Below are 25,848 nucleotides of genomic sequence, written 5' to 3'. Positions count from 1 at the left end.
TGCGATGGGGGCGGGGCCGGCGGTGGTCCGCGCATGCGCAGATCGGTTTACAACATCCATCGATCACCTTTTGTGAGTCTGAATTTCAAGCAGTTCGGACAAACGTCGAGGAAATACATCAAGGAAATACGCCATGTAAGTGCGGGTATAAAGCTGACATTTTAAAATTTTCGCTTCTTAATTTAATGTGATGTAATAGCTCGACATATGACAACGACTATGAATCAGGTAAGTTAGCAGGAGCCGCTAACATGCTAACAATCGCTTTTGTAGCCTTCTAGAACACCCCAGCTAATATGGCTTTAAACAGAACACTTTGATTTAAACTGCCTCAGTTTTAAACGTCCTCGGTTATGCATGCTGCCGCATATAAAACTGAGGACGTTATCAACATTCTCTTATATGAATTCTGATGGTTTCTTCGCATTCAGACTTGAATATCTTGATTCTCTTTTGATGGACACCGGCCACATGCGTAATCTTTCAGTTTTCCTCTTCTTAAAGTGAGACTAGTTATTCATCCACTCACATATTTTGTGAATCAATAGATTCTGCCCTCATCATGACGTCCCGTGTTGGCCCCAGATCTGCTGGTCCCAATGGAAGTGTGAAGCACAGAGAGCGGGTGGCTCCTAATTACCAAATGAGGCAAATAACTTTTATATGTTTCTGATAGTGTTAACTAGATAAGTGTCTTTATTTATTAATAGCAAGTTTTGTCAGCAGTCACCCCTCACTTGTACCTTACATTTTAATTCACAGTTCTTCCCTTAAGTCAGAAGTGCGGAAGTTAAATCTGGTCCACCTTCTCATCTGGCTCCTGGTGGCAGCACAGGTCACCGTCAGCCACCTCAACCTGGTGTCACATGACACCGTGTCCATGCCTTACCAGTGGGAGTACCCCTACCTGCTCAGCCTCGTCCCGCTCCTCTGCAGTAGTTTGTCACTGCCAAAGAACAATATCAGTTACCTGGTCTTGTCCATGATCAGCGGGGGACTGTTCTCCGTGGCCCCGCTGATTTATGGCAGTATGGAGATGTTTCCTGTAGCGCAGCAGCTCTACCGCCACGGGAAGGCCTACCGCTTCATTTTTGGCTTCTCTGCGGTGACTGTGATGTATGTCGTCATGGTGATTGCTGTTCAGGTGCATGCCTGGCAGTTATACTACATGAAGAAATTGTTGGACTCGTGGTTCAACACAACTCAGGAGAAGAAGAAGAAATAATAAATTGAAGGTTGATCATTTTTCTGTTGGTTTTTGCATTAGTAATTTATTACGTATCCATGTCTACTTACTTGACACTTTAGTGTTCAAAGTGTGTTCCCTAAGATATTTATTGCATTTTATTGGGGTAGCATCAGGCATCTTCTAGAAATAGTGTGATCACTTTGTTCCTTATTTTTTTCCCCAAAATAATGTCATATATAATTTAGAATGTGAACGTCCTTGTTGTCTCTAAAACGTTGCAATTCTGTACGAGAGTGAGAGACTGTTTGAGCTTGGAATTTGTTTACATGGTGTGTGCATATGTGTAAGAGACTTTTCATTTTCGCATAATTGTGTATCCTTGAAATCTACCTCTCAGTGTGCACATAAATCAGTAGAGCTTTTGTTGGTATTTAGTACTGTTGTTGTGTTCTTACACACTGGGGGAGCTCATCAAATCCTGGTTTAACTGAATCGCAACATAAATAAACTCTTGAGGTATGTGTTATTCTCATTGTTAATCACGTGTCTTGCACTTTGCCCCGGATGTATTGCGCCTGCGCCTGACGAATGCCACGTACTGGTTTGTCAGCGCACGATCGGTACCCGGAACGAAATCGGTTCCAGTCCACATGTGCGCATGTGCGAATGTTTCAACGACTCTTTTTTTTTTTACACTTTACACTTAATCTATTTTTGCCTTATATTTACCATACGTTTTATTGCTTCTTTTCAAAGTACCGTATACAACTTTATTTGGTTGTGTTCTTAAAATGCTTTATTTGAACGGATTTTGAGATTTACGGCACGTTTTTTTCGAGTCTTTATATCAAACGCAATTGAGAGACCCGCAGACCTGTTCAATATGTTACATTATTAATGTGTTACATTACAGTTAAAAGTAATATACAGCGGTGGTCTTATTGCACATATGTGGTTTTGCAGCGTATATTGAGTGGGATGAGAGACCTTCAGGATCATGGCTGGGACATCAATAAACCTCACTTCATCTGGTGTGATTTGAAAGTCTGGAATGTTGGATCACACGGGCCGCTATACATATCTTTATACATATCTGATTGCACGTTAAAAGAACTGCGGAAGCAAACAGGTGACAGTGATTTTATATATCAAAAATTAAAAAAATCAAAGGCGCTTGGAGTCAAAAGAACAGAATACTACATCATGTTGTCTTGCAACTGCCGTCAGTATCACCGGTATTGTACATATCATCCCCACTTTATCGCCTCAGACTTGTCTTTACGCTTTAATACCCAGAAATGTTTCTGCCGTAAAGCAGAAAAAAGAACGCAAATTATTTGGCGCATGCGCAGAAGCGACACTGAGCCGATTTTGTTCCGGGCACCGATAATTCACACACTGCCTACGTCAACAGTGTAGAGGCCACTTCCTGGTGCTGGTCCTCAGCTCTGGCTAGGCTAGCTAATTAATTTCGGCATCGCAGTGTGGAGGAAACCTTTGGAAATAGAGTGCAGTCAAGCCGTGTGATTCAGGTAAAAAGACGACGTTTTCACTGGGTATAGCTAAAGTATGACCAAGAGTTGAAATCCGTTGCTAGCCACCAGGCTAAGTAGTTGCTAACTGATGAACTGTTTTATATACGAAGGCAGCTCATCCAAACAGGTGTTGACACGGACGTGCTGGAGTAACAAAAGTTGGTGTGCCAAATGTCTCCCGGTTTTTATTTTTTGACAAATGTAGAATACGACATCACTCATCTGTAGTGTCGTGCACTATGTCTTTAACTCGTGCTCAAACCATGTTCTAGACTAAGCCAATGCCGACTAAATGCGTTGAAATAAATTTAATATGATTTTTATAGAACAGTGCTACGTTGCAGTTTATTTTTGCAAGTTCACCAAACTTGCATTGCGGTCTCTGGTAGAGCAGGGGTGAAATGGCCTAGCAGTCCTGAGATAGCTGCTTGTGGGCCACTGACAGATGACTTTGCGAATCTGCTCGTTTTCCAATAAGCGTCACAAAGATGTCTTGTTCTATAGTGACACATTAACCCTTAAATTCGACGTACCACCTGATCGCCTTGTAGCGACGGGAGCGGTCGAAATCGGTTTGATTCCATTTTTTGTTCAGAACAGTGTCGATTTGCTAAATGTTAGCTACCACACAATCCCTAGCATCCAGCCAATCACTCATCTGGATACAAGTCAAAGCCGCAAGTTAGCATTTCTGCATTCACATGCAGCTATTGTTGAGCTAGGAACACGGAAAACACCCAAAACAGCGAGGCAAATTGCTCAGGAGCGTGAAAACAACTAAACAGATCGAGGATCTTCCTCCGATCTGTGATCTAAGATATAAGGGAGCTCCTGCAGTTCTAGCCTGCACGGGTTTGCTCTTAAGAACGCTGGTCATGTTTTGAATTGTGTTGCGTAATTATTTGACCCTTGACTTGGTGGTAAAAGGAATCGGCCTGATATTGTTCCCACTTGATTTAATCCTAGATTTTGATCACTATAAATTAATTTCCCCCTGTAGCAGTTAGCAACCCTATCACCACCACAATCGCGTTGTTGAATAACATCTGAGGTTTGTGTTATATCCCTAAAGCGCCCTTTCCTCTGACCCCATCCAGAGCTGGTAGCAGAACAGGAGGGACAGCACCATGAACGGCCAGCTAGACCTAAGTGGGAAGCTGATCATCAAAGCCCAGTTAGGCGACGATATCAGACGCATCCCCATCCACAACGAAGACATCACCTACGATGAGCTGGTGCTGATGATGCAGCGTGTCTTCAGGGGGAAACTTCAAAGTAATGATGAGGTTACCATCAAATACAAGGATGAAGGTGAGTGATGAGCAGCCTACCTGCCCTTAAAGCTCCGAAGGGCACATATAGAGAAAGAGCTGATGATTAATATAGATTTTGTGTATAAAAAAGTTAAAGGTGGTTAAATTGTCTTTCTCGTTTCTAGATGATGATCTTATTACCATCTTTGACAGCTCTGACCTCTCTTTTGCCATTCAGTGCAGTAGAATACTCAAACTGACTCTGTTTGGTAAGTGTTTTTTTCATTTTATACCATGAGTTTAGAGTGTTCTCAGCAATATCATTGCATATCTATGCACTACATCCACTTAACTCATTTCTGATAAAACCAGGATAGACTTTCAGTGCTTAGAGCAGCTTCTCCTGCAGATCATACTGGTTCCTAATTTTAATTCTAAATATACACTAGCAAAAATAAACCCACACTTGTTGAGCCCTGTGGCTGTGTAACTTAAGGTGTGGGCCATAGAATCTGTTGGCCTTACCCTTAGCCTCACTCTTGAGGCTATTTTGATATAACAAAAAGGTTTTAAAAAACAAAACAAACAATAATTGTTGTATCTTTTTGATGAAATTACACAATGAAAGTTAAATATTTGCACATTCCTGCTGTTTTGAACACCTTTATTTACTTTTTTTTAAAGAGGAAAGCAGACTTTATTGTCTTGCATGTAGAAATGGATCAGTTCTGCCTATGTAGATGGTGAAAATGTATTATTTGTTCTTGTTTTAATTTGTGTAAATCTCATTCGGATGTGTGTCAAATTTGGATATAATCCCATTTTGATCTCTTTGCTTTTGTCCCTCTGACCAGTTGTGAAAGTGGATTCCATCATTTGTAGTGTGATCTCGGTAATCCTATATAATCCCCCAGAGTATAAAATCGGATTAGATCATCATTTTTAACAAAGTCTCAATTTATAATCTAGAATTACTAAAGTTGCTGAAGATGGGAATCACTTAAATTGTGACATCGTAATGGCACAGTGTGGTTCCATGACTGAGACAGTCAGTCGACAGCTCAGATCAGTCAGTAATTGGTTTGAATCTTTTTTAACTAAAGCGTTGATACTAAGTGTGCACTGTAGTTTATGATCTGCTGACGTCTTTCTTTACAGTCCTGCCTGGATTGTGATTAGATAATTAGATCCAGCATCAGTAATGTCTCTAAAAGGCCTCGGCTATAAAAGCTTTACCCCGGGTTGACACTAAAAGCAGTCAGGATCGGCCTCTCGGAGGTCTAATTAACAAACACTCTGCAAATACAGATGTTTGAAGTTTGGTCAACGGTTTCCCTTTTAAAACGACCCATTTGTATTGCTCTGCTCACTGGGTGCCTCTCTCTTCAGTGAACGGTCAGCCGCGGCCCTTGGAGTCCAGTCAGGTGAAGTACCTGCGCAGGGAGCTGATTGAGCTCAGGAAGAAAGTCAACAACCTCCTGGATAGCCTGGAGCCTCCCACAGAGCCTGGTCTCACCGCCACAGCACCTGAAAGTGGTAAAATCGCTCTCTCGCACACTCGCACACAGGGCTGCGGCTAGTGAATATTTTAGTAATCGGATAGTCGACTGTAAATCCCTTAGATTAATCGGATACGACATATTTCTTGGTTAAAGAGCAATTACAAATACACAAGGGAAAATATCATCTTTTTTTATTCTTTTCTTTAACGCTTCCATCTTGTCCCGCTCATTCAACCAAGCATTTCTGCTTCTTCCTCTCCCTTCTTTGTTTGCGTGGGTGACATAAACATGTCTGTCAAAAATCAGGTGAGGTCAAAAATGAGGTGTGAAGCGAAGGAGCAGGTTGTGACCTGTCAGGGCTGCATGTCTGTTATGGCTGCTAATGTCTCACTGTGTTTATTGATGCGAATCCTGAAAGAAACATTCAGGACTATATTGATCCATAAAATAAACTCCAGATTTTACATAATGCAAACATGTAAATCACTGCATATGTTCCAGTTTCACTTCATTTAAAAACAGCAACATGTTTTAGTTTATCCGCCAGAGGGCACCACACTCCGCTTTGCTCTTAGTGACAATAGTGACAATCAGTATAAATAAGTCCACTACTCTTAGTTCATGTCACTACTGCCACGCTGGTTCCTGTTCCACATGCTCACTGTCACTATTATAAGATGCCCACAGGGATTCTGGCACCAGACGAGGCAGTTTTTAAGAGTCTGGAAAAGTTTAATCGCTTTGTTTATAGGAAGACTTGTCTGGAATAGTGTTCTTCATGCATCGGTTACATGCTTGAAGCAAAAAGACATTAAAATAAGGCTGTGGTTACTCAACTTTATAGAGAGCCTTCACTTATTTCATTTACTGAGGTTGAACTTAAGAAACAAAGTAAATGGTAGTGATCTGTAGCTTTCAGTAGAAAAACAAGTTATTCTTTGAACTGCTGCATGTGAAGAACACTGCGAACTCCTTCACTTTGCTCCATGTTTGTGTCAGAACAGATATTTTACAACTTCATAATAACACTGTCTGCAAGCTGTGTTGTCACACTTTACTGATGCTTCTGTTTTTCTAAACATTGTTACTGATTCTAGAATCAGTAGATGGACGTGAAGGCAAAGTGGTTGCAGCCGATCCCACAATGAAACAGGCCACTCCAGTTAGTGCAGCCAGCATGTCGGCCTTTGACCCCTTAAAGAACCAGGACGAGGTCAACAAGAATGTCATCTCTGCTTTTGGCCTGAGTGAGGAGCAGGCCCCAGGTATTCCACACACAGTGCAGAAGTTCAAAGTTGTTTATGTTTCCAGAAGCACATGTAGACGTCTGTCTCTGTCTTCTCAGTTGCTCACCCAGCAGTTGCAGCAGAGGAGCGCTCGGCAACCCCCGACAGCATTGCCTCATCCTCCTCTGCAGCCCCTCAGCCAGCTGTGCCCCCCCAACCACAGGCTCCATACCCAGGAGTACAGCAGGGACCACCTTCTGGAATGGATGGTAAGACATTCCTCAAAACCCACGTGCCACTTAGGGGCAGATGCACATGTGGGGAAAAATGCACCGTGACACATTGTTCAATGACAGCAGCGCTAAAGAATACGCCGTGGTTCTCAATAATTTGAGGGATTAGGGTGGGGATGTTCGAACAAAGCCCCACTAATGTGTTGTGAAATGCATGATCCAACATAGAACATTTCTCTAGAACATTTGTTCCAGTAAAAGTCGAGTAAGACTGAATCACTGTCCCATTCTCCACGGGAATCTGAGGGCAGGAACTTGGCGACAGTTCTTTGAATGGCTGATCAAAATCTTCTCATGCTAATTCCATGTTAGTCAAAATAGCAAATTTAGGTTTTTGTAGAAATGTTTCAAGATGCCACATGTGCGCCGTAACCTCAGCAGATGTATTCCAGATTTGGAGATTTAGAATCCAGAGATCTTGAAGCTCAGAGGGTTTGTAGATTGATAAACAACAATAGCAGCCTGTTTCCTTGTTTAAAAATGAATTTTTCTGTGGTGGTTTATTACCAGACCTGACACTCATAATAGAAACCTTAAACAAAACGTGAGATTTTTCTCATTTTCATTCATATTTTAAAATGTGCATCAGCTTCTCTTATCTGGTTGCACGCTCTTTAGATATGCTATCAAACCCGTGTGGGATTGAACAATTTGTCTCTCATTGCTCCAGATGGTTGGCACACAAGGTACATTAAACTGATTCCTGTCCATCCTCCTGGCATCACTCACACAACCACCTGTCTCTGCTCGTCCCACAGCAGCCAGCAGTTGGCTAAGTGGACATGAGGTTGGCTGAGCTCGTCTGTTAGCCGTAAACTGCCTGTCAGTCGAGGCTTGTGAGAGCTAACAACCTGCTCTCAGCAGAGCACTGATACGTTTCTGTGCTTTTAATGTGCCACAGGTCTGAGATCAGGTTGCAACAATGGTTCACACATTAGCAGATCTTGTAGTATGCGGACCTGCTGACGTGTTTATGTGACAGGACAGTCTTAAGTGGACTTTGTTCTCTTCTCCCAGCAACGGAGCTGAAGCCAACTGCTTCACCATAACACTCACTCAGCACCATTTTAGCAACTTGTTCAATTGAAGCCACGTTGGTGAAGTGAGCGCCCTGTGATTACAGAGGTCTCAGCCTTCCGTCGTGGTTCCCTGTCCTCAAAATGAAGCGAACACTGGGAAATGGTTCCCTGCTGACCTCTCTCCCGTTCATTTGCTTCTTTCTCTGCTTTCTAGTCTAAGTTTTGTCTTCAAAACCCCCCGTCACTGTCAAATTCTAATCACGTATTTGCATATTTAAGCACTTCTTGACATGTGACGGTTAATTAAGGTGGAACAGGAAGTCAAACACAGACACTTCCTGGGGCATTTCTTTTGTGTTTACATTCAGACTAATTCAACAGAAGTGTAATATTAAATATTTTAACCTACAATAATAATTTAGAGGCTGAAGGTTTTGATGTCAGGTCCTGGTAGATGTTTCTTTTTTTTTTTCATATGTGCTCAGGCAGTTGCACGCTTCTCTGTTGTATTTGTACGGAACCACATAAAGAACACGCAACTGTAGCAACAAGTAGTCATTGAATGGGTTGCAGCTTTTTGTCTGCATTTTTGCAGGTGTGTCCATGACACATTTAATAATAAAGCTTTTATTTATACAGGTGTCCAAGTCAGGACACATTTCTATTTTCAGTGATTTGTGTGGATGTTCCATAAAAAGTGATGCGTCACGCAGATTTCCTCCAAACCCATTTTGTTTGGTGAGCAGTTGTGTTGTTAATTTGGATCTTTAACCCATCCCCAGGATAAAATAAGGGCTTTATCCTCATCTGAAGTTTTTTAGCAGAAGCCTTAAGGTTTGGCACCAGACATGACTGGTAATTGGAGAAATTCTGTGTTCTCTGGTCTGTGGTGAAAGCTCAGTTTCAGCTGAAGAAAAGCATATCTTTTGGTATTATTGCCAAATGAGTCACACATTTTGTCACACGATTCGAGAAAAACGGGCTTTTATTTGTGTTTGTGTTGTTTTCATGGCTTTAAAAAGAGATGCATCATAATAATAATTAAAATCTGGAGGTCATTTGATAACACGGAAGACTTGCTAAGTTCTTAAGGGTTGACTTTTGCCATCCTGACCTTTTGTGTGTTTAAGCGTAACTGTTAACATCCCCTGGGTAGTTTATGTAATGAGGCCACATATATATTACGTGCTATATGCTTTGTTTATTCATCTGTGGTGTGGTGGGGGTGTTGTTAATAATGGTCTTGACATGCATCTTCTCATGTATTGCTAATGTTTATGTCTGTATTTGTAGGCCAGGTGTACCAGCAGTACCAGGCTCCAGGTGGTTACCCGCCCCAACAGCCCGGCGCTCCGCCCCAGCAGCAGCAGTATGCTATGCAGTACTCTGGTAAGACTAAAGCTGGGTCGGGTAAAAGGAAATGAGTGCTGTAGAATGAAATGTTGCTCATTCCTCTTTGGGGGGAAAAAAAAAATCAAGAAATTCTTCCTTCCTCCCTCCATCATTCCCTCCACAGGATACAGTACTCAGCCTGGAGCCCCCCAGCCTGGTCCTCCGCAGCCCCAACAGCAGCAGTTTCAGAACTACGCCCCTCCCTCTTCCCAGGCCCCGGCCCCTGGCCCTGCTCCAGCTGCAGGCTTCCAGGGTGCTCAGCAGCCACCCCATCCATCTCAGGGAGCCCAGCCGTACCCTCCAGGAGCCTTCCCTACCCAAAACTATACCTCCCAGGCCTCTCAGCCTGCCAACTACAACATGCCACCCAGCTCCCAGCCCGGCTCAGGTTACCAATCCCGTCCTGGATACACCCCACCTCCAGGCAGTGCTGGCACCCCTCCACCCGGAGCTGCTAACCCTTATGCCCGTAACCGCCCCCCTTACAGCTACACTCAGCCAGGCCCTGGCTACCGGTAAAAGAGGATCTAAGAAATATTCCGTCACTCAAGCACCCCTCAAACCCTTAAATCTACATGTGGCTCTAACTGTTTGGTGTGGGTGCGGAAATCCGGTCTTGAGCATTGCACCCCACCCCAATAGTAAAGTAAAATCCAAATATAACTCACCCACTCTGTTGGTTAGTGTCTGTCCCGTCCAGTTCTGGCCCCATTGTGTCTCCATCGTGGTCGCCTCTGTTGTCGAACTCACCGCCTGCTCTACTCTGTCATACGTCAGTGTTTTAAAAAAATGAAGTATAGAAAATAACCGATTAAAGATAGCGGACTCTGGAAGCACACACCTGGAAGACCAAAACAATCAGTCGCACGGCTGCTTATTTCCTTGTTTCTTTGAGAGAAATCTGCATCCACATCAAACAGCCAGTTGTGTTGAGTTTACTGTGTATAGATGCATTTCTGAAAGTGTCTAAATGAAGTTCCCCTCTTTTCATTTTGTCGTCTTTATTCCACCACCGCGTTGCTAATGTCAGTGAATCTGCCCCAAGTGGGGAAACACTAGATCAGTGATGGGTTCCAGATCCCAAATGACTAAAGCCTGCCACCTTTGGTAGATCTCACCATTCCACTCACTTTTATCACCAGTTTTTGCTAATAAGTCAAAATTCCACCTTCAACTTCAGTTGATTATGTATAACATGTAACTTTTCTTTTTTTGTTTGATCCTAATAAATGGTTGAGACCCCTAGTCACTTTATTAGTTTGTGTTACACTTTGCTCCCCCCCACCCTCTCTCTCTCTCTCTCTCTGTCTCTGTGGTTTGAGTTCACATCTCTGAGGTTTGGCTCCTCTTCCCGTCCTCCACACACATTTGGAAAACTGCAGTAATGTTGGTGTTCCCGCTGTCTTTTCCCATCTGTGGGTTGTGGTTGGCCGGGACATGTGGCCTGAGAGTTTGTAGCTGATATTTTTATGTCAAACTGTCTCAAAGTGAGAAAAATGGAGCTCGTGGGATTTGTTAAAGCCAATTTATATGCATTTGGTATTCTTTCAAACTGGTCTAGACCAAACTGAAATTGCCCCGCGGTGCCGTTTTTGTCAACTAAAAACTGAAGCTTTGAGCATTAAAGGTACTGCGGTCAAACAGAATGTCAGTAGATACAAAAGATTTATTAATAAAAAATATACATGGTGCATCATAAACAGCTGCAGTCATGACATTTTCCATCAATTGTTAAGCTTTGAACACATTTTGTCATATTCCCACTTTGAAGCTCAGCTTATTTATAAATGTCTTGTGTTTTTATTTTAAAAAAAGGCTGCAAAATCAGTACAAATGCATCAATCTGTAGACTCAAGACTTCCTGTTCCAGCTCTGCTTTGTTCCAGCAGGTCAGCAATATGGCCAAAATATCTCATCTTTTACTTTAATCATATTAAACTATTATTATTTGTATAAAATAGCTATTCAATACCTTATATACATTTTTTTTTTTTAAAAACAACGTGCAACCTGCAACAGTTAATGATCCCTTAAAACTTGCAGAAGATCAATTCTGCACCACTGTGGGAAACTGTCTGTAAAATAAGCTTCGAAGCCAAGAGAATTCGATTTTTAAACCCTAAAAACTGCGACATGACCTACTGTCACAAGCTGATTCTGGCGCCTTTCTGCACTAATGACCAGTGTCAGCGCTCACACACGGAAGTAGCAGGAACCATTTTTTTTCCTTTATTCATCAAAACCTGGAGCAAAAACACAATATTCCGTAAAGATCCCTTAGATAAATAACATCATACACATTATTGGGAGCCAGCTTCCCAAAATAATCCACTATGATTTCCGATGGTTTAATACTTCACTCTAAAACCTCCTGCATTCTTTCCACTCTCATTACATTATTTTAAAAAATATATACAGCAATTAGTCCTACTGTCACACATAGTCACATACATGTTCATCCTACTGAGAGGAGGATGAGTTCAAACCCACCATCTGTTACCGTGGTAACGAGAGAAACCCCTTCCCCCATCCGTGTTTAAGTTTAGGGCTCATTTGTCTTCTCATCTTTGCTGCGCAGCTCCGTGGGATCTCACCACTTGCCAGGAATGGGTGTACCACACTCGTACCAGCCTACGTAAGTAGCGCGTGAATTCCCTCCGACCTCTCCGAAGGACACAGGTTCGTGTCTCATCGCTCTGTAAAAGCCTGTACAAAGACGCCATGGATGAGAGTACGACACAAAAGACTGAAATGATGAGCTCGCAGCTGGTTATAGTACCTGGCCTTTTTGGAAGCTCATTTAAGGGGATCTGGGCACCAGTGTTTCCATCCAGGAATGAGTCCACAAACTGGCAGTGATCCTCTCCGGAGCCCGTCAGATCTCCAATGTTGTAGAACTTCCCTACAGAAAATGCAAAGCTTCAGAATCAATCAATCATCAATCACTGTCACATCAGGAGCCGTTGTGGGAACTTTTATGGAATTCTACAGCAATTAACAGGTTATTCTAGAGATTCTTACTCACATTCTTACACACACACACACACCATCCCAGTGTTACTGTGAACCTTCTAAACCTGAATGATTGATTACCATTGAGGGAGTCGCTCAGGTAGATCTGGTATCTCAGTGAATTACACAGCTGGATGCCCACAAACTTTCGGTACCAAGTTCTCTTGACGAACATCCTTCCATGGCACTCAGAGTAGGCGTCGGATGTAGACTGGAACGGGAAGGCCGACCAGATGGAATTTTTGCCTGTAAAGGATTCATTGAAAGAAAACATTTAACATATGAGTAAACAAATTAAAGCTGCAGACAAACATTTAGTTTTATTTGAACACATGTTTGAGGAGAAAAATTACCTGAAACGTATTCACTAACCCGAGGATCCGCTGTGAAAGTGAGAGAAATACAAACAGATGGCATCATCGGACCTCTTACATGCTGAAAGTCAAGAAGCTGGATTAGCTGAGACTAATAAGCACCAAAATACTAAGAATCTGAGCCCATCTGACCCAGTATCTGAGTCATTCAGGCTCCGAAAAGCTGTGTTATGATTGTGCACAAGCTGGAGGAGATCTAAGATGAGCTTTAAGTGTTTAAAAACCCATTTGTTAACTCGGGGCACCACTGAGGTAAATTACGATTCCAAGCAATGAGCTCAGCGGACATCTGGAGGGTGGACAGGCCCGTTAAAGCCCACCAGGATGAAATCATTACTGTCTAATCTCCCACCTCAGGTGCTTCCAAGATAATCACTACCTGATATGAGAAACATATTCAGCAATTTTCAGACTCTTCATTCATAGCAAAGCAATCATAGTTAATCTGGGATTTCTTTATTAAAGCATTTTAAAACTTGCCTGCTTCTGTGCTAAATGCCACAGGATCAGTGGGAGGTCCTGTTCCCAGCTCATTCTTTGGGGTGACTGTGAATGTATAGCTGAAATCAAATAGGAAAGTTAATTAATCACAAATAAATAAGATGATACAAAGATGATAGCACTAAACAGGATTCCTGATATTTGGCTGTATGGATTTATTTAAAATGACTGCACACAGTGTTCTCTCATAAATACGCATGACTAATGTAAACTGTGAGAAACACAGGCCCGTGGAGACATACTTGCTCTCTGGTTTGAGGTTCTCCACAGCCGTGTGTGTCTGATTGGTCGTCACAATGGACGTCACGTTCCCGCTTGGGCCTTCGGTGGTGGAGACAACTTGATACACTGAAAGAAGGTCGAATAAGAACAGCATGCGACGTGTCCCATCGGAGATCAGGAAGGTGATGAACTTTAGAGTTGAGGCGGTGTGGTAACAGTTCTACCTGTGGTTTCGTTGTCTGATTTCTGCCAGTCAAGAATGACGAACGAGGGGCAGCCCTCCACGGTAACCACGGTGAGGTTAGATGGAGGGATACGAGGAGGACTGGTTACGTTCAGATCATTGGCTTCTTCGTCGGGGAAGTGAGTGAGGGAGGAGGTGATGGAGCACGGCTCCTCTGGCTTCTTATTCGTCTTGTAGATGACATGAGGAGCTTTGGGAGGCCATGCCAAAAAAGCCCCAGTTATTCATTCACCTCTTCCGCTCTCTTCGACCTGTTCAAACTTACCTGTGAAGCGTTTATTGCCTGCGGAGTCCACTTTTGATGCCGGTGACGGGCTGAAACCGGTGGAGTTCTCACTGTCATAATTGGTGACTGTAAGAGGAAACAGGTAAGAGGAGGAGTGGTTAGTGGGATTCATCAGCTGGATCTGGCAGCTGTCTCCGTCCTCTGGTCAATCAGCAGGCAGCCAAACAGAAGCTCTGGCCTGCACTCGCTCTCAAACACTGTTGGCAAGCTGATAACTCCTATCTCCTCGTCGAGCTCAACAAGCTTTGCAGCTCTATGTTTTATGCCTTTATAAGCAGGGAATGCTAGTCAGTGAGCTACAAAAGTCCCTCCAAGCTGAACAATTGGCTGACATACGGTTCACTGCGGGGGCAGCGGTGGTGGTCTCCTGTCTGCGCTCCTGCCTGGGCCTCGCCGTGCCTGCTGGGAACTCTTCGTCTCTGAGTTTTGGGGGCCCGAGTTTATCTGAGGACAGAGAGACGAAGGAGGAGGAGGAGCAGATCATCATCTTCTGAGTCACAGGCATAAACAGTTGCGATCCATCTGCTCGGACTGTCCTCGCATAAGTAACCCCTTGGCTGCCGAAACCACAGACCTTTCTTGATTTATACGATGGAGCTATTTCTGATAGAAATGCAGAATAAATCTATGAAAATGTAAAATAAGAGTGGGGAATAAGGAGAAAATTATACAGAATTGTTAAGTGGATGGTCCAGTGGTAGCTCCTGAAAGCAGAAATCAGGAAGTATCACTAAAAGTCTATGTAGCATGGGTGCACGTACATGTACAGTAACATTGTCCAAGTAGACGGTGTTGGAACTAAACGTTTCCAGCTTAAATAGTTAAATGCATAAAAAGAAAATCTCTCACCCTGGCCGGGCAGTTTATCCATCTGCTTGGGTCTATTCTCCTCAGGACTGGCAGAAAGCTGGACTGCAGAGGATCATGGGAAAAAGTAATAATGGAATAATGGAACACAGATCATTCTGAAATAAACACTGTCATGAGGAGACACAGCAATAAAAATGATTTTTAAAGTGTTGAAGTTATTTCAGGTTGGCAATCATGCGAGACAGATTATTGGGTTACAAATGAAGGATATTTAGTATGGCAGATAAAGTGGTTTAAAATAATGAGGACAGAAACTCTATAAGCATAATACAGACAACACTGAGGCATGATAAAGGCAAGTAGATCAAAAGTGTAGCAGAAGCGTGTTCGGAGCACTGAAATGAACTCTTTTTAAACTGCCTTGGAGAGGAATCGGTTAATTGATCACATCAAACAAAAATCTTTGCCTGAACTGAGCCTTAGCCTCAGTTTCAACATTGTTTGACATTTAAAAATATAAAGAATTCGACTAAATCCTTATATTTCAAACGTGTCCTGACACATGAGGTGTTCTTTACAGATTTCATATCGTGAGGTTTTTATTGAAACTGTGATTCATCTCCACAGCATCCATTCCTTTCACAGCTTGTCATTTCCTTATCACACAGATTCATTAAAGGAAATTATATGGACAACATTCTTGTCCAACGGTGGAAGCCAAAACACGTCATAAATATTTGTCTTGATTTTTTCCTGTTGGTTGCCATAAATCACAGATCTCCCATCAGAGAGCGTACGCAGGCAAATTAAACAAACATGTGCCATCAAGTTGAACTGATTCATTCTCAGAATGCAGCCTTTTCTCAGAGAGTCTTACATGCACACGCGTGGGTGCACACAGCCCAAGGCATGTGGTAAACATGTGAAATCATCACTCAATAGGATGACAGTCAATGTCTCACTTATAGAAAAGCCAGTGCTGAATTGTGTGAGTGTGAGTGTGTGTCTCGGGAGTGTGTGCTATGTTTGCTGCTATCAAAGCTCCATGACTCAAGTCTGTGATCATAAACAGCAGCAGTAGCAGCAAGAATGACAAGTCTTTCTTAACTTTTAAACATCGCTCCAAATCAGTACAACATAACAAACATGCTCACATTTACTAAAGTTTAAATGCATAAATATAAGTTCTAATCAGAGCTGTCATTTTCAGACACCTGTGCAGGAAGGCAAGCTGTAAGGACGGTTTAATCTGAAAAGATCCAAGATTGCCCAGAAAATGAGCCTTGTGATTCCATGGAGGCCTCCAAAAATGTCAAAGTTTCCAGTAATACACACTAGCTGTGACCCGGGTGTGAAGCACGACCTGTCCTCACAGCTCCAGGAGCGTTAAAACATGTGGCGTTGACACAGTCAGATGGATTCAATTATTTTGAACCAACCTATAGACCAACTGGAAAAATCACAATGAACAAGGAAAATACCCTCATTCGATAGCACCTCTGTATGTGCTGCATGAAAATCAAAATGATCAGGGTCAGACCCAGTCAAATATAAAGATAGAAGAGGACAGGACATAGAAGCACTTTTACATTAGGGAGTCCTGAAAAGCAATTACCTTGGTTGTCTTTACTGGGCCTTTCCTCAGACCTCGCTGGGCTGGAAAGGTCATGGCCACGATCAAGCAGCCCATTTGCTGTAGGGTGGAAAGAGAGGATTGTTATGGAATTTAGTTTTAATAGTTATTGCCAAATAGACTGCCCCCCCCCCCTTTCCCAAGAAAATCTTCATCTCCCAGAAGATAAATATTTACAAGGCTGCAAAATTTGTTTCCAGGGCACCTGATAGATTAAATGATGAGCCCCACCAAAAGCAACTGTTCTCCGTGATGTGTATTTCTGCATGTTTGTGTATTTGACAACACACATATTCAATATTCAAACCAGAATGAGCACCAACACTGTGTCCAAACTCACTGAGAGAAATCACAGCGTGTATGCCTCTCTGAATTTTAGGATTTCTGTCCATAACTTTGTGCACTGACTGTATCCCATAATGCATTGTGAAAAGCCGCACTCAACAGATGCTCCATAATGAGGTCATATAAACGTGACATGACATTAATTATCAGGGTTAGGTTTGTTAAGGGCATAGTAGTACATTAAAAAAATTGCATATTATGGAATATGCTGGAATAAATAAAAGTATTCTAATTTGAAATTATTTGATTAACCTAACTGGATTCAAATAAATCAAATATGACCATAAATCAACAAATATAGGTTGCAATTAAGCTCCAAAAAAAGGGGCCTAAACCTGGAGCAGCTGCTTTGGAAGAAAGAATCAGAAATCTGCATTGCACCATTACCCTTTGTTCTACTTGGGATATGGGAAGTGGTGGATGTCTTTGATGTAGAGAAAGGTCGAGATGGACGTTGAGGAACCCGTTGAGACAGTGTGATGTTCCTTTGACTTGGAGGAGCTGATGAACTGACAGGAGAATGAGGAACTTCAGCTTTCGGTGTGGTTTGGACACCAGTATCTAGAGGGGCAGATAGGTTAGATAGATCAATGGGGGGGCAAACATGGTCCACAACTGATCTTACCAGCTTCAACAAGGAACAAAATGCAGAGGTGTGGACACTGAATGGCATGACAGAGATGAAAAGAAGATCAAAATCCCAGACTACTCTGGTTGTGAGTGGACAAGAATGAGATGAGTCTGCTCGGCTGAAAATGGAGACGCACATGAAGGCATAGGAGGATGATGCACAGGGTGGTGCAGGGTGATGGAGAGGGAGGTATATAAGCAGTGACATTTGCAGTTGTTTTTGCTTCAACTGAAAGCACTTGTTTTCACATGACTTGAAAAAAGCAGAGATGGTAATGGGACAAACTTTTCATGATGTTTACCCTCATTGTAACTACCAGCATTCTCTGTAGCCAGTTCAGGTCTTGGTAGAGGCTTGCCCCCTTCTGGTGGACTAGGAGCTGTATGAAAGAAGACTATATATTTTAGGTAATGTGTGAATATAGTCTATGAAATATTTTTGTGTTGTTCTTGAAGGGGCTTACTGCACATACGTTTATTAAAGCATAAAAATACAAACATGTTTGAGCCAGATACTAATGTTAAATTAAAGTGGTCACTGAAATGGACATTTATAGCAATCTCAAAATTAAATTGGACTTACAATATTTAATTGGTTTAATGATATAAACAATATAACTAGAACTGAGTGTTTTAGACATATTCTTAATGTGTTTTTGAGGATTGCTGAGGTCAAAAGTAGGGTGTTTACCCATAAAGTCAGCCTGCCCTGGAGTGACCTTGGTGGGATCTGTGTAGGTCCTTGTCTGAGATTCAGTCTGAAGCCCAGGTTGAGGTTGCAGTTGGGGCCAAGGTGTATAATGATGCTTCAATACAGTTTGAGACTGAGTTTTTGATGAAAGATGTGGAATGGGAATTGATTGAGAATCCCTTTCAGGAATTCTGGGAATCTCTGTTGAAGCATGCTTTTGGGGCTGAATTGACACCACTTGAATATCTAATTTAGGATGTGGTGTTGGTTTATATTGTGATTGGTGTGTCTGCAAAATAGGCTGGGATGTTGTCTGCATCTTGATTGTGGGTGTGGATCTTGGCTGAGGTTGAGAATATGACTGGGACTCTGGAACTGGCTGGGTTCTTGGTTGCCCTTGAGGTTTCATTTGGAGTATGGGCTGGGATTCAACTGTTTTATGAGAATAGACATTTGGCTGGATTGTCATCTGGACTCTGTTTTCGGCTTTGGGTTCAGTTGTCATTTTGGTCCTAGAATGTGTTTGGGTTTGAGATACAGGTTGGGGTGTGGTACTCTTGAATTTTCTGTGAGGGCCATATTGGGACCATTTTTTGGATGGTGACTGAGTTTTGTCTTTAGGCTGGAATGTTGGCTTCTGAGGTATGGGTGAGGAATTTGGTTCTCTCTGATTTTCAAGGGTTTTGAAATCTGGCTGTGGTTTTGGTTTGCTCTCAGCTTCCTGTTTGGATGCTGGTTGTGGCTTAGTCTGGGGTATGTGTTTTATTGCTGGTGCGATCCGGACTTTGGGCTGCAATGTGGTATAAGGTTGGTTCTGGTTTTGTTGTTGGGTCTGGAGTGATGGTTTAGATGTTGATTGCAATTTTGGTTGTTGTTGGGTCCAGGTATGATGTTGGGATGTTGGTTGAGATTGTGGTTGATGTTTCTTTTGAAAAATGGGTGTGGGTTGTGGTTGTTGTTTCTCAGTTTGAGTCTGGGATTTTGGCGTGGTTTTGGGTGGCAACATCGGTTTAGGTGTTTGTTGCTGTGGTTCAGGTTCTTTCTGCAATTTGAACTCAGATATTGGCTGAGTTTCTATGTTCATGTGTGTGGGCTGGAATGCTGGTTGATTTGGAATCTGATATGTGGGTTGGATTGTTTGTTGAGGCTTATCCTGATGCATGGTCTGAATTGTTGGGTGCGATGGTGGTTGTTGTTTTGTCTCAGGTTGAGGATGTTTTGTTGGCTGAGTTGTTGAATCTTTTAGTCGGGTTGGAAGTAGGGGCTTGTTACCAGGTTGAGTTTGGGGCTGCATTTGTAATATAGTGTGAGGTGTTGATTGTGTTTGTATTTGAAATGTAGGCATGAATACAGAACTGTGTTTAGTCTGCAATATAGGCTGTGAAGTTGATTGGTAGTCTGAATATCGTGTCTGGGAATGAGGCTGTAATGATGTTTGGGTTTGATATGTAGGCTGTTGTGATTGTTGGGGCTTAAATGTTGGATAATATTGTTGATACGTACTCTCATGTTTTTCCTGAAATGTTTCTTCGAATTGCAGAGGAGGTTCATTCTTTGGCATGTGTTGTGATGTTGATTGGGTTGGCATTTTCATCTGGTGCAGGGGTCTTGATGTTGATACAGATTGCTGTGTTTGAGATATAGATGGGGATACTGGTTGGGACTGCGACTGAAATTTACTCGGGAATTTGAGCTCTGATGTTGATTGTGGTTCTGAATCAGTTTGAAAAATTGGCTTTAGTGTCGATTCAGGTTGCGGTTGTCGGGAATTAGGTGTAGTGTAGACCAAAGGTTGGGATTCTGGGTAAGGTTTAGTATGGGATTGGATGTGTAATGTCGATTCTGAATGAATCTGAAAAGTTGGAAATGCTGTTGCTTTGGATTCATGTGAATGCAGTTTAGTCTGAGGTTCATGCTGAGGTTTTGTCTGAGGTGTTGGTGGTTTTATGTGGAATGGTGGCTGGGACTTAGGGTAAGGTTCATGCTTGGGTTTAAATGGCGATGATGATTCAGGTGATATTGATGTGGAATGCATTTGTGGTTGTTGTGGTGATGGTTCAGACTGTTTGTCAGGCTGGTTTCGAATAATGTGTTGGCTTGTTGGTTGAAATTGTTGATAATGGCCAAGAGGTGTAACCTGCTCTGTGGGCTGTGGTGGTGGGTGAGGTTCATTCCAGAAGTGTTGGAATGTTTTTTGAGTTTCTGCTTGAGGTGATGGTTGAGCGCTTTTGTAAGGTTGATCAGTAATCAGTGATGGTTGAGGTTGTGATTGATAAATGCGAGATTGTGCCTCAAACGTTTGTTGGGACTGTGGGTAAGGTTCATTTTGATGCTGATACGGGGATATCGATTGAGACTCTTTTTGGGTCTCTGTTGCTTGTGTCTGCTGAGGCTGATGATGAAATTGAGATTGCGTCAGTGACTCTGGGTCCAGTTCATTCTGGAGGTTGATGTTCGATGTTGGTTTTGGTTGCGTCTGGTGTATAGGCTGTGACATTGGCTGAGACTTTGGATATTGTTCAGGGTGGTGTTTAGCATGGTATTTGGGTTGAGATTCTGTGTAGGTTTCAGTATGGGATTGCAATTGGGATGTTGATTGAGACTGGATTGGAAACATTTCAGTTGCTTTTCGTTCATTCTGAGGTTTGGTGTGAGGTACTGATTGAGAATTTGGCTGCACGTGTTGTGGACGATTAGTTATAGTCAGAAACGGGGGATGGGTTGAATGAATATTATATTGTTCTGATGGTTGAGAAGATTGGTATGACTGGGTTTGTATGTTTTGTTGCAATGTTGGTTCAGCTTGTTGTTGGGGATGTGGTATAACTTTATCCGTGAGTTGTGATGGTGGGTGAACCTGTAATGATTGTTGGGTCTGTTGGTAAGCTTCATTCTGAAGTATAGGAGGTGATGGTGGTTGGGACAGTTTCTGCGTCTGGAGTATGGAATTTATTGTTGTTTGTGGTTGCTGAGGCTGATAATTATACTGAGATTCTGGCTGTGACTGTGGGTTAAGTTCATTCTGGAGGTTTACCTTGGATGTTGAATGGAGATGTGGTTGTGTCTGGTGCATGGACTTCGATGTTGGCTGAGAATGTGGATATTGTTGAGGATGGGGTTTAGTGAGATATATAGTTTGGGATTCTGGATAAGGTTTATTTTGGAGGTTTGAGAATGATGTTGGTTGAGGTGGAGGTTGGACATAAAATATTGGCTTCAATGTTGGTTGTTGTTGCGGCTGTAGTGGCTGGGGTATACTTGAAGATGTTGGTTGTGCTGGTGCATAAGGATTCTTCTGTGGTTTTAGCTTCAATGGTGGTTTGAGTGTTGATTGTTGTTGGATTTGGGGTTTAGGTTGGAGTGTTGCCTGTAGCTGTGGTTCAGTTTGGGCTATGAGCTCTGAAGTTGATTGAAATTCTATTGAGGGTTCATTTCGGGGTTCTTCTCTGTTCTGTAACTCAGTCTGGGATGTTGGTTTGAGTGGAAGTGGAGCAATGGTCATAGGTGGGGTTACGGGCTTGATTTGCTGTTGGGTATGGACAAAGGGCTTCGTTGTTGGTTTCCAGTGCTCCTGATGTTCATCTGGTGCTATGGGTGGCAATGTTAGTGGGAGTGATAGTTTGGTCTGTACTGTTGATCTGTTTGTTTTTTGGTGTTTTTTGTTTTCAGTTTGTGATTCCTTTTGGGGTTTTGTCTGGGACCTTGACCATTGTTGTTGTGCTTGTGTTGTGGGTGATAAATGTGTTTGTTTCTTGGTCTGATATACTGACTCTGTTGCTGGTTGGGGTTGTGCCTCAGAGGTAAATTCTTGAAATTGGTTTTGAATCCAATCGTTTTGGTTTTCACGTTGGAATCTTTGCTGGTCTCCTGACTGTGTCTGTCGTATGGGCTTGGATGTAGATAAAGGCTGTCGTGGTTTTGGCATCCTTGGTTGGGCCTGGAATTTTGGATGGATTGGTTGTTGAATATTATCACTGGGGGTTGTCTGGGATATTAACTTTGCCTGAGAGTCAATGGGGTATTTTGGATGTGATGTTTGTGTTTGTTGTGAGGTGTGGTGTAACAAATTAGCTGTTGGCTGCTGCTGGGGTTGTTCTGGAATAGCATTGTGAGACTGGAATGTCTTTATTGTTGGTTGAAATTTTAGGCGAGGGTCAATGGTACGTACAGGATCAGCTGGAAGTTGGTTTGTTGGTTGCAACCGCATCTCAGATTGATGCTGCAATGTTGGTTGTGGTTTTACTTGAGGTTTGGTTTGGTGTATTGTTTGGTATGTTGGTTCTAATTTTGGGTGTGGATCAATCTTTGGCAGATGTTTATTTTGGTTGTGTGTTTGAGGTAGGGCTGTGAAGGGCATGGGAAATGGGAATGTTGCTAGAGGTTCAGTATGAGGTATGTGCACTGGTTGAGTTTGTGGTTTAGTATGAAATGTAAGTATAGGCTTAGACTCTTGATGGCCTTCGGGCTGATGGTGAATTATTGGTGGTTGGTGTGTTAAAGGTTGATCCAATGGTTTGGCCTGGGTTATAGTTTTGGGTCGTTTTGGAGGTTTAGTCTCCATGGGGATTGTTGTTTTATGGCCTTGTTTCCGTTTGTCTTCATTTGTATGTTGTGGATGCTGTGAATCTGGTATAGACTGGGGTGTTTCTTGTGGCTGATTGTGATGATGCTCTTCACATTTTTCCAAGTTTGTCTTGGAGACTGGCAGAGATGCCGTGGTGGGTGTAATGTCTAGTGGAAGAGGCAAGACAGTTCTTGAGAGGTCTTCTCCTCCTGGGTTGTGTAAAAAAGAGAAAATACAGCCATGAAGTCACATCTGTGGTGTAAAAATATTAATTTAATATTACGAAGAAAATGCCATCTTAAAAACCATAAAGTATTTCTTTTTTTAATGAAATTCAATAGCAGTCAGACCGTATAAAGATAGTTGCAGTGCCAGTATCAAGTATTTTAATGGTGCCGTTAGCATTAATTAAAAGGTTATGAAGCATAGGAGCTGGACAATTGATGGATTACTGTCGAGGGGGTTTATGAACTACCCTAAATGGATCATTCAGTCCAGTCGGATGTTTAACTTGCTAAAGGAGCAAGTGAAATGAAAAAGAAGGCAAAAAGATCTCAAAATTAGAGAGCATAAACAAAAGAGATAAATAAATACATCAATCCCATAATGTCTCTTTTCAACATTATGACTGTGTAGTATGTATCTGTATTTACTTGGTTATAACATGTATTCGGACATGACCAACTAAATAGAGCATACACATTACATCAAAGATGCAAAATATAATTAAGTGCCGTAGTCTACAAAGCCCATGCTAGTGCAATGCAGCACATTAAAACATCTATACATAACACAAGATGGTGAAGTATTCAAGGTAATAAAAGTTTGTCAAATGTGTCCCCCATGATATTACCAGCACAGCTATCTCTGGTGCTCGCACCTGTATAGTGTCTATAGAGCTGCAGGTTTAACTGATCTTTGCTCAATACATCGCTGGGCTAGAATGGACTGTGAGCCTGGATTTAGTTAATTCATAACTGCCATAACAAACATTATTTTATTCAATATGTGCTTTTTGACTTTGTACCCATAGCCTCCATTAAAGGAAATTAGTTTGAATATTGCAGCTGACTTTTGTAAAATGGATTGGGGGATAATAATCCATCCATAACTCTGAGGATTTGAGACATTGTGTGTAAATAGGAGAGGTTTTATCTTAGAAATATTCATATAAAGGCACAGAACAAAGAAGGACACAGTGTAAGAAATGAAGAAGAGGCACATTTACTGGTACCGGTACTTCCTGCTGGACAGAGAGAAATGTTTGATACATGCACTTTTGTAAAACAGTCTTCCAAACACCCCCCACAGCAATGAAGACAAAAGCTCAGTTTTGTAATCAGCAAAAATTGAATGAATATACAAAGTATATTCAAATAATATTGTAGTAAAATTTTACAGAAATGCATAATCAAAATGTTAAATTGTGTAGAGCCGGGCCAACAGTGACCGGTAGGAGTTCAATATCCAAATTCCTATAAGCTTTGCTTTTTTGCTGATGTCTCCACACAAATGCACACACGCACACACACACACACACACGTACGCGCGCGCACACACACACACAGATGTGTGTCTTACACCTACTTTAGCTCAAACAGCTCCTGTTCTCAGAGCATAACGCTGTTGTTCATGCAGCAAATTGAAAATTATACACTTCATCAATTGTCATATACAACTGGAATGGAGCCATTAAGCTATTTTAAAGAGCTGTAATTCATTTTTTTACCATTTGGCTGTTTGCTGAGCACAGGCAGTGTGGATCCAGAAGACAGAGAATCCTGTCTAGTAGTTTTGGTTGGAGCTGAGAGATACAGTGCATGTTAGTAGACCTGGGAAAAACCTTAATCCAGTGTGTCCACTAAAAAGGGGGGGTTAGGTTGTGCAGAATTTTTCTGGTAGTGCTGGGTTAAACAGCAGGATTAAGGTTAACAGTATTCATCTGACCCTGGGATTAAAAGCCATGTCATAAAGGTCATTACCAACAGTTGTCTTTGAGTTAAAATTCTTGGAGGGGGGCAGTCTGTCCTGGGTCTTGTTACGGTGAACTGACAAGGACAAAGGAAATTCACATATAGTAGTTGCACATAAATATGGTTAGCCTAAATAAAAAGGTTTATTTCAATTTGTGCTTTTTCTGAGTCTGTTTTTGGAGTTGCCTGATATCTACTAAAATTTAAAAAAAAAAAAAAAGAACACTGTAAAAGCAGAAGAACTGCAGAGTAAATTTGTGGGAGGGTCCATCACCACAAACACCATCATATCATTTAACTTTAGCTTTAAGTGATATATTTTTATATATTTTCATCATGAAAAGCTGTAACATGAGCTAAATGTCTTAAAGTGACAAAATGACTTACCTTGGCGAGTTACAAATGTGGAGGACTGTGGACCAGGAATTAAAGGTTTCTGAAGGGGTAAAGCCAAACAGACGGGAAGAAAAGTCAGTTTTTGTGATGATCATAAATCACTTCCTGGCCTGACCTCAGTTCCTCTGTGTTTGAAAGCTCTGCAGGCTCCTTTCCATTGTGAAAAGGTTCCGATCCTGGCAAGAACTTTGAACTTTCTTTAGAGGGACAACTATTTTGGCTGATTCTCAACAGCTGTAGAGTTTCACAGCCGCGGCAGCTGTAGGATCTAAAGCAGTGCTATTTTCCACTTTCCTCTCAGTTATCTTTCCTGCTCTATCACCCTTTTCATTCCCAATTTGTTCTCGCTTGTTCCACACCAGATGTTTGCAGGTTGGTACAATACAGGCTGCTCTCTTGGCTTGGCCACTCTTGGCTACAAAAGTGCTGTTTTTCATTTAGCAAGTCAGGAAAATTAATAAGGCAAATAATCTAGAATAACATTAACTCATGCAGAAGACCGACCCTGTAGGAATGACACAATATGACACTTCATTTAATACCGCCTGCATCTTATGATTACCACAAACCATTTGTTATATTTTCATAGGAAATTAAATTTGATACAGTACATACCGCAGGGTTGATGGGACGCGTACTAATTGTCTTAATGGGCTTTTCTGAAAACATGAGATGAGATTAAAAATCAGTTCAGAAACATGAGCTGCAGAACTGAGTTAAAGGGGAGGAACCAGACAAAACTACTTCAAAACAAAATG

At 42.0% G+C, this 25,848-nt stretch overlaps 3 protein-coding genes across 7 annotated transcripts in view; 2 read left to right on the top strand and 1 right to left on the bottom strand.

The window, feature by feature from the left end:
* Positions 1-7: 7 nt before the first annotated feature.
* Positions 8-1,721, top strand: jagn1a (jagunal homolog 1a). The gene is made up of 3 exons (XM_003961754.3): positions 8-135; positions 549-648; positions 763-1,721. The coding sequence occupies exons 2-3, from the start codon at positions 563-565 to the stop codon at positions 1,223-1,225; spliced, it is 549 nt and encodes a 182-aa protein (XP_003961803.2). The 5' UTR covers positions 8-135; positions 549-562; the 3' UTR covers positions 1,226-1,721.
* An 842-nt stretch (positions 1,722-2,563) lies between these two features.
* tfg (trafficking from ER to golgi regulator) lies at positions 2,564-10,652 on the top strand. 2 transcript variants are annotated; one of them, XM_003961755.3, is made up of 8 exons: positions 2,564-2,721; positions 3,822-4,035; positions 4,163-4,246; positions 5,367-5,513; positions 6,577-6,744; positions 6,825-6,974; positions 9,311-9,406; positions 9,534-9,928. In XM_003961755.3, exons 2-8 carry the CDS (start codon positions 3,852-3,854, stop codon positions 9,926-9,928), a joined length of 1,224 nt encoding a protein of 407 aa, XP_003961804.1. In that variant the 5' UTR covers positions 2,564-2,721; positions 3,822-3,851. The 2 variants fall into 2 exon arrangements, with proteins under 2 accessions (XP_003961804.1, XP_029694539.1); XM_029838679.1 differs by lacking the exon at positions 2,564-2,721 and having other exon boundaries at positions 3,852-4,035; positions 9,534-10,652.
* abi3bpa (ABI family, member 3 (NESH) binding protein a) overlaps positions 10,126-25,848 on the bottom strand; it is a 23,258-nt gene continuing 7,535 nt past the window's right edge. The window contains exons 6-23 of one of the 4 annotated variants that reach the window (XM_029838643.1): positions 25,706-25,749; positions 25,082-25,130; positions 24,704-24,769; positions 24,451-24,525; positions 18,158-22,930; positions 17,769-17,846; positions 17,224-17,397; positions 16,474-16,551; positions 14,898-14,960; positions 14,385-14,492; positions 14,028-14,114; positions 13,743-13,952; positions 13,539-13,644; positions 13,276-13,355; positions 12,775-12,804; positions 12,503-12,667; positions 12,189-12,311; positions 10,126-12,115 (exon numbers count right to left, since the gene is read on the bottom strand). In XM_029838643.1, coding sequence (XP_029694503.1) covers positions 12,000-12,115; positions 12,189-12,311; positions 12,503-12,667; positions 12,775-12,804; positions 13,276-13,355; positions 13,539-13,644; positions 13,743-13,952; positions 14,028-14,114; positions 14,385-14,492; positions 14,898-14,960; positions 16,474-16,551; positions 17,224-17,397; positions 17,769-17,846; positions 18,158-22,930; positions 24,451-24,525; positions 24,704-24,769; positions 25,082-25,130; positions 25,706-25,749 — 6,425 coding nt within the window. In that variant the 3' untranslated portion in view covers positions 10,126-11,999. The remainder of the gene's footprint in view (positions 12,116-12,188; positions 12,312-12,502; positions 12,668-12,774; positions 12,805-13,275; positions 13,356-13,538; positions 13,645-13,742; positions 13,953-14,027; positions 14,115-14,384; positions 14,493-14,897; positions 14,961-16,473; positions 16,552-17,223; positions 17,398-17,768; positions 17,847-18,157; positions 22,931-24,450; positions 24,526-24,703; positions 24,770-25,081; positions 25,131-25,705; positions 25,750-25,848) is intronic. The other 3 variants (XM_029838650.1, XM_011608656.2, XM_011608663.2) reach the window with 3 other exon arrangements.

This window comes from Takifugu rubripes, chromosome 1 (genome assembly GCF_901000725.2).
Source record: "Takifugu rubripes chromosome 1, fTakRub1.2, whole genome shotgun sequence".
NCBI lineage: Eukaryota > Metazoa > Chordata > Actinopteri > Tetraodontiformes > Tetraodontidae > Takifugu > Takifugu rubripes.
The sequence above is the reverse complement of the archived record's forward strand: the minus strand, read 5'-3'. Positions and strand labels throughout refer to the sequence as shown.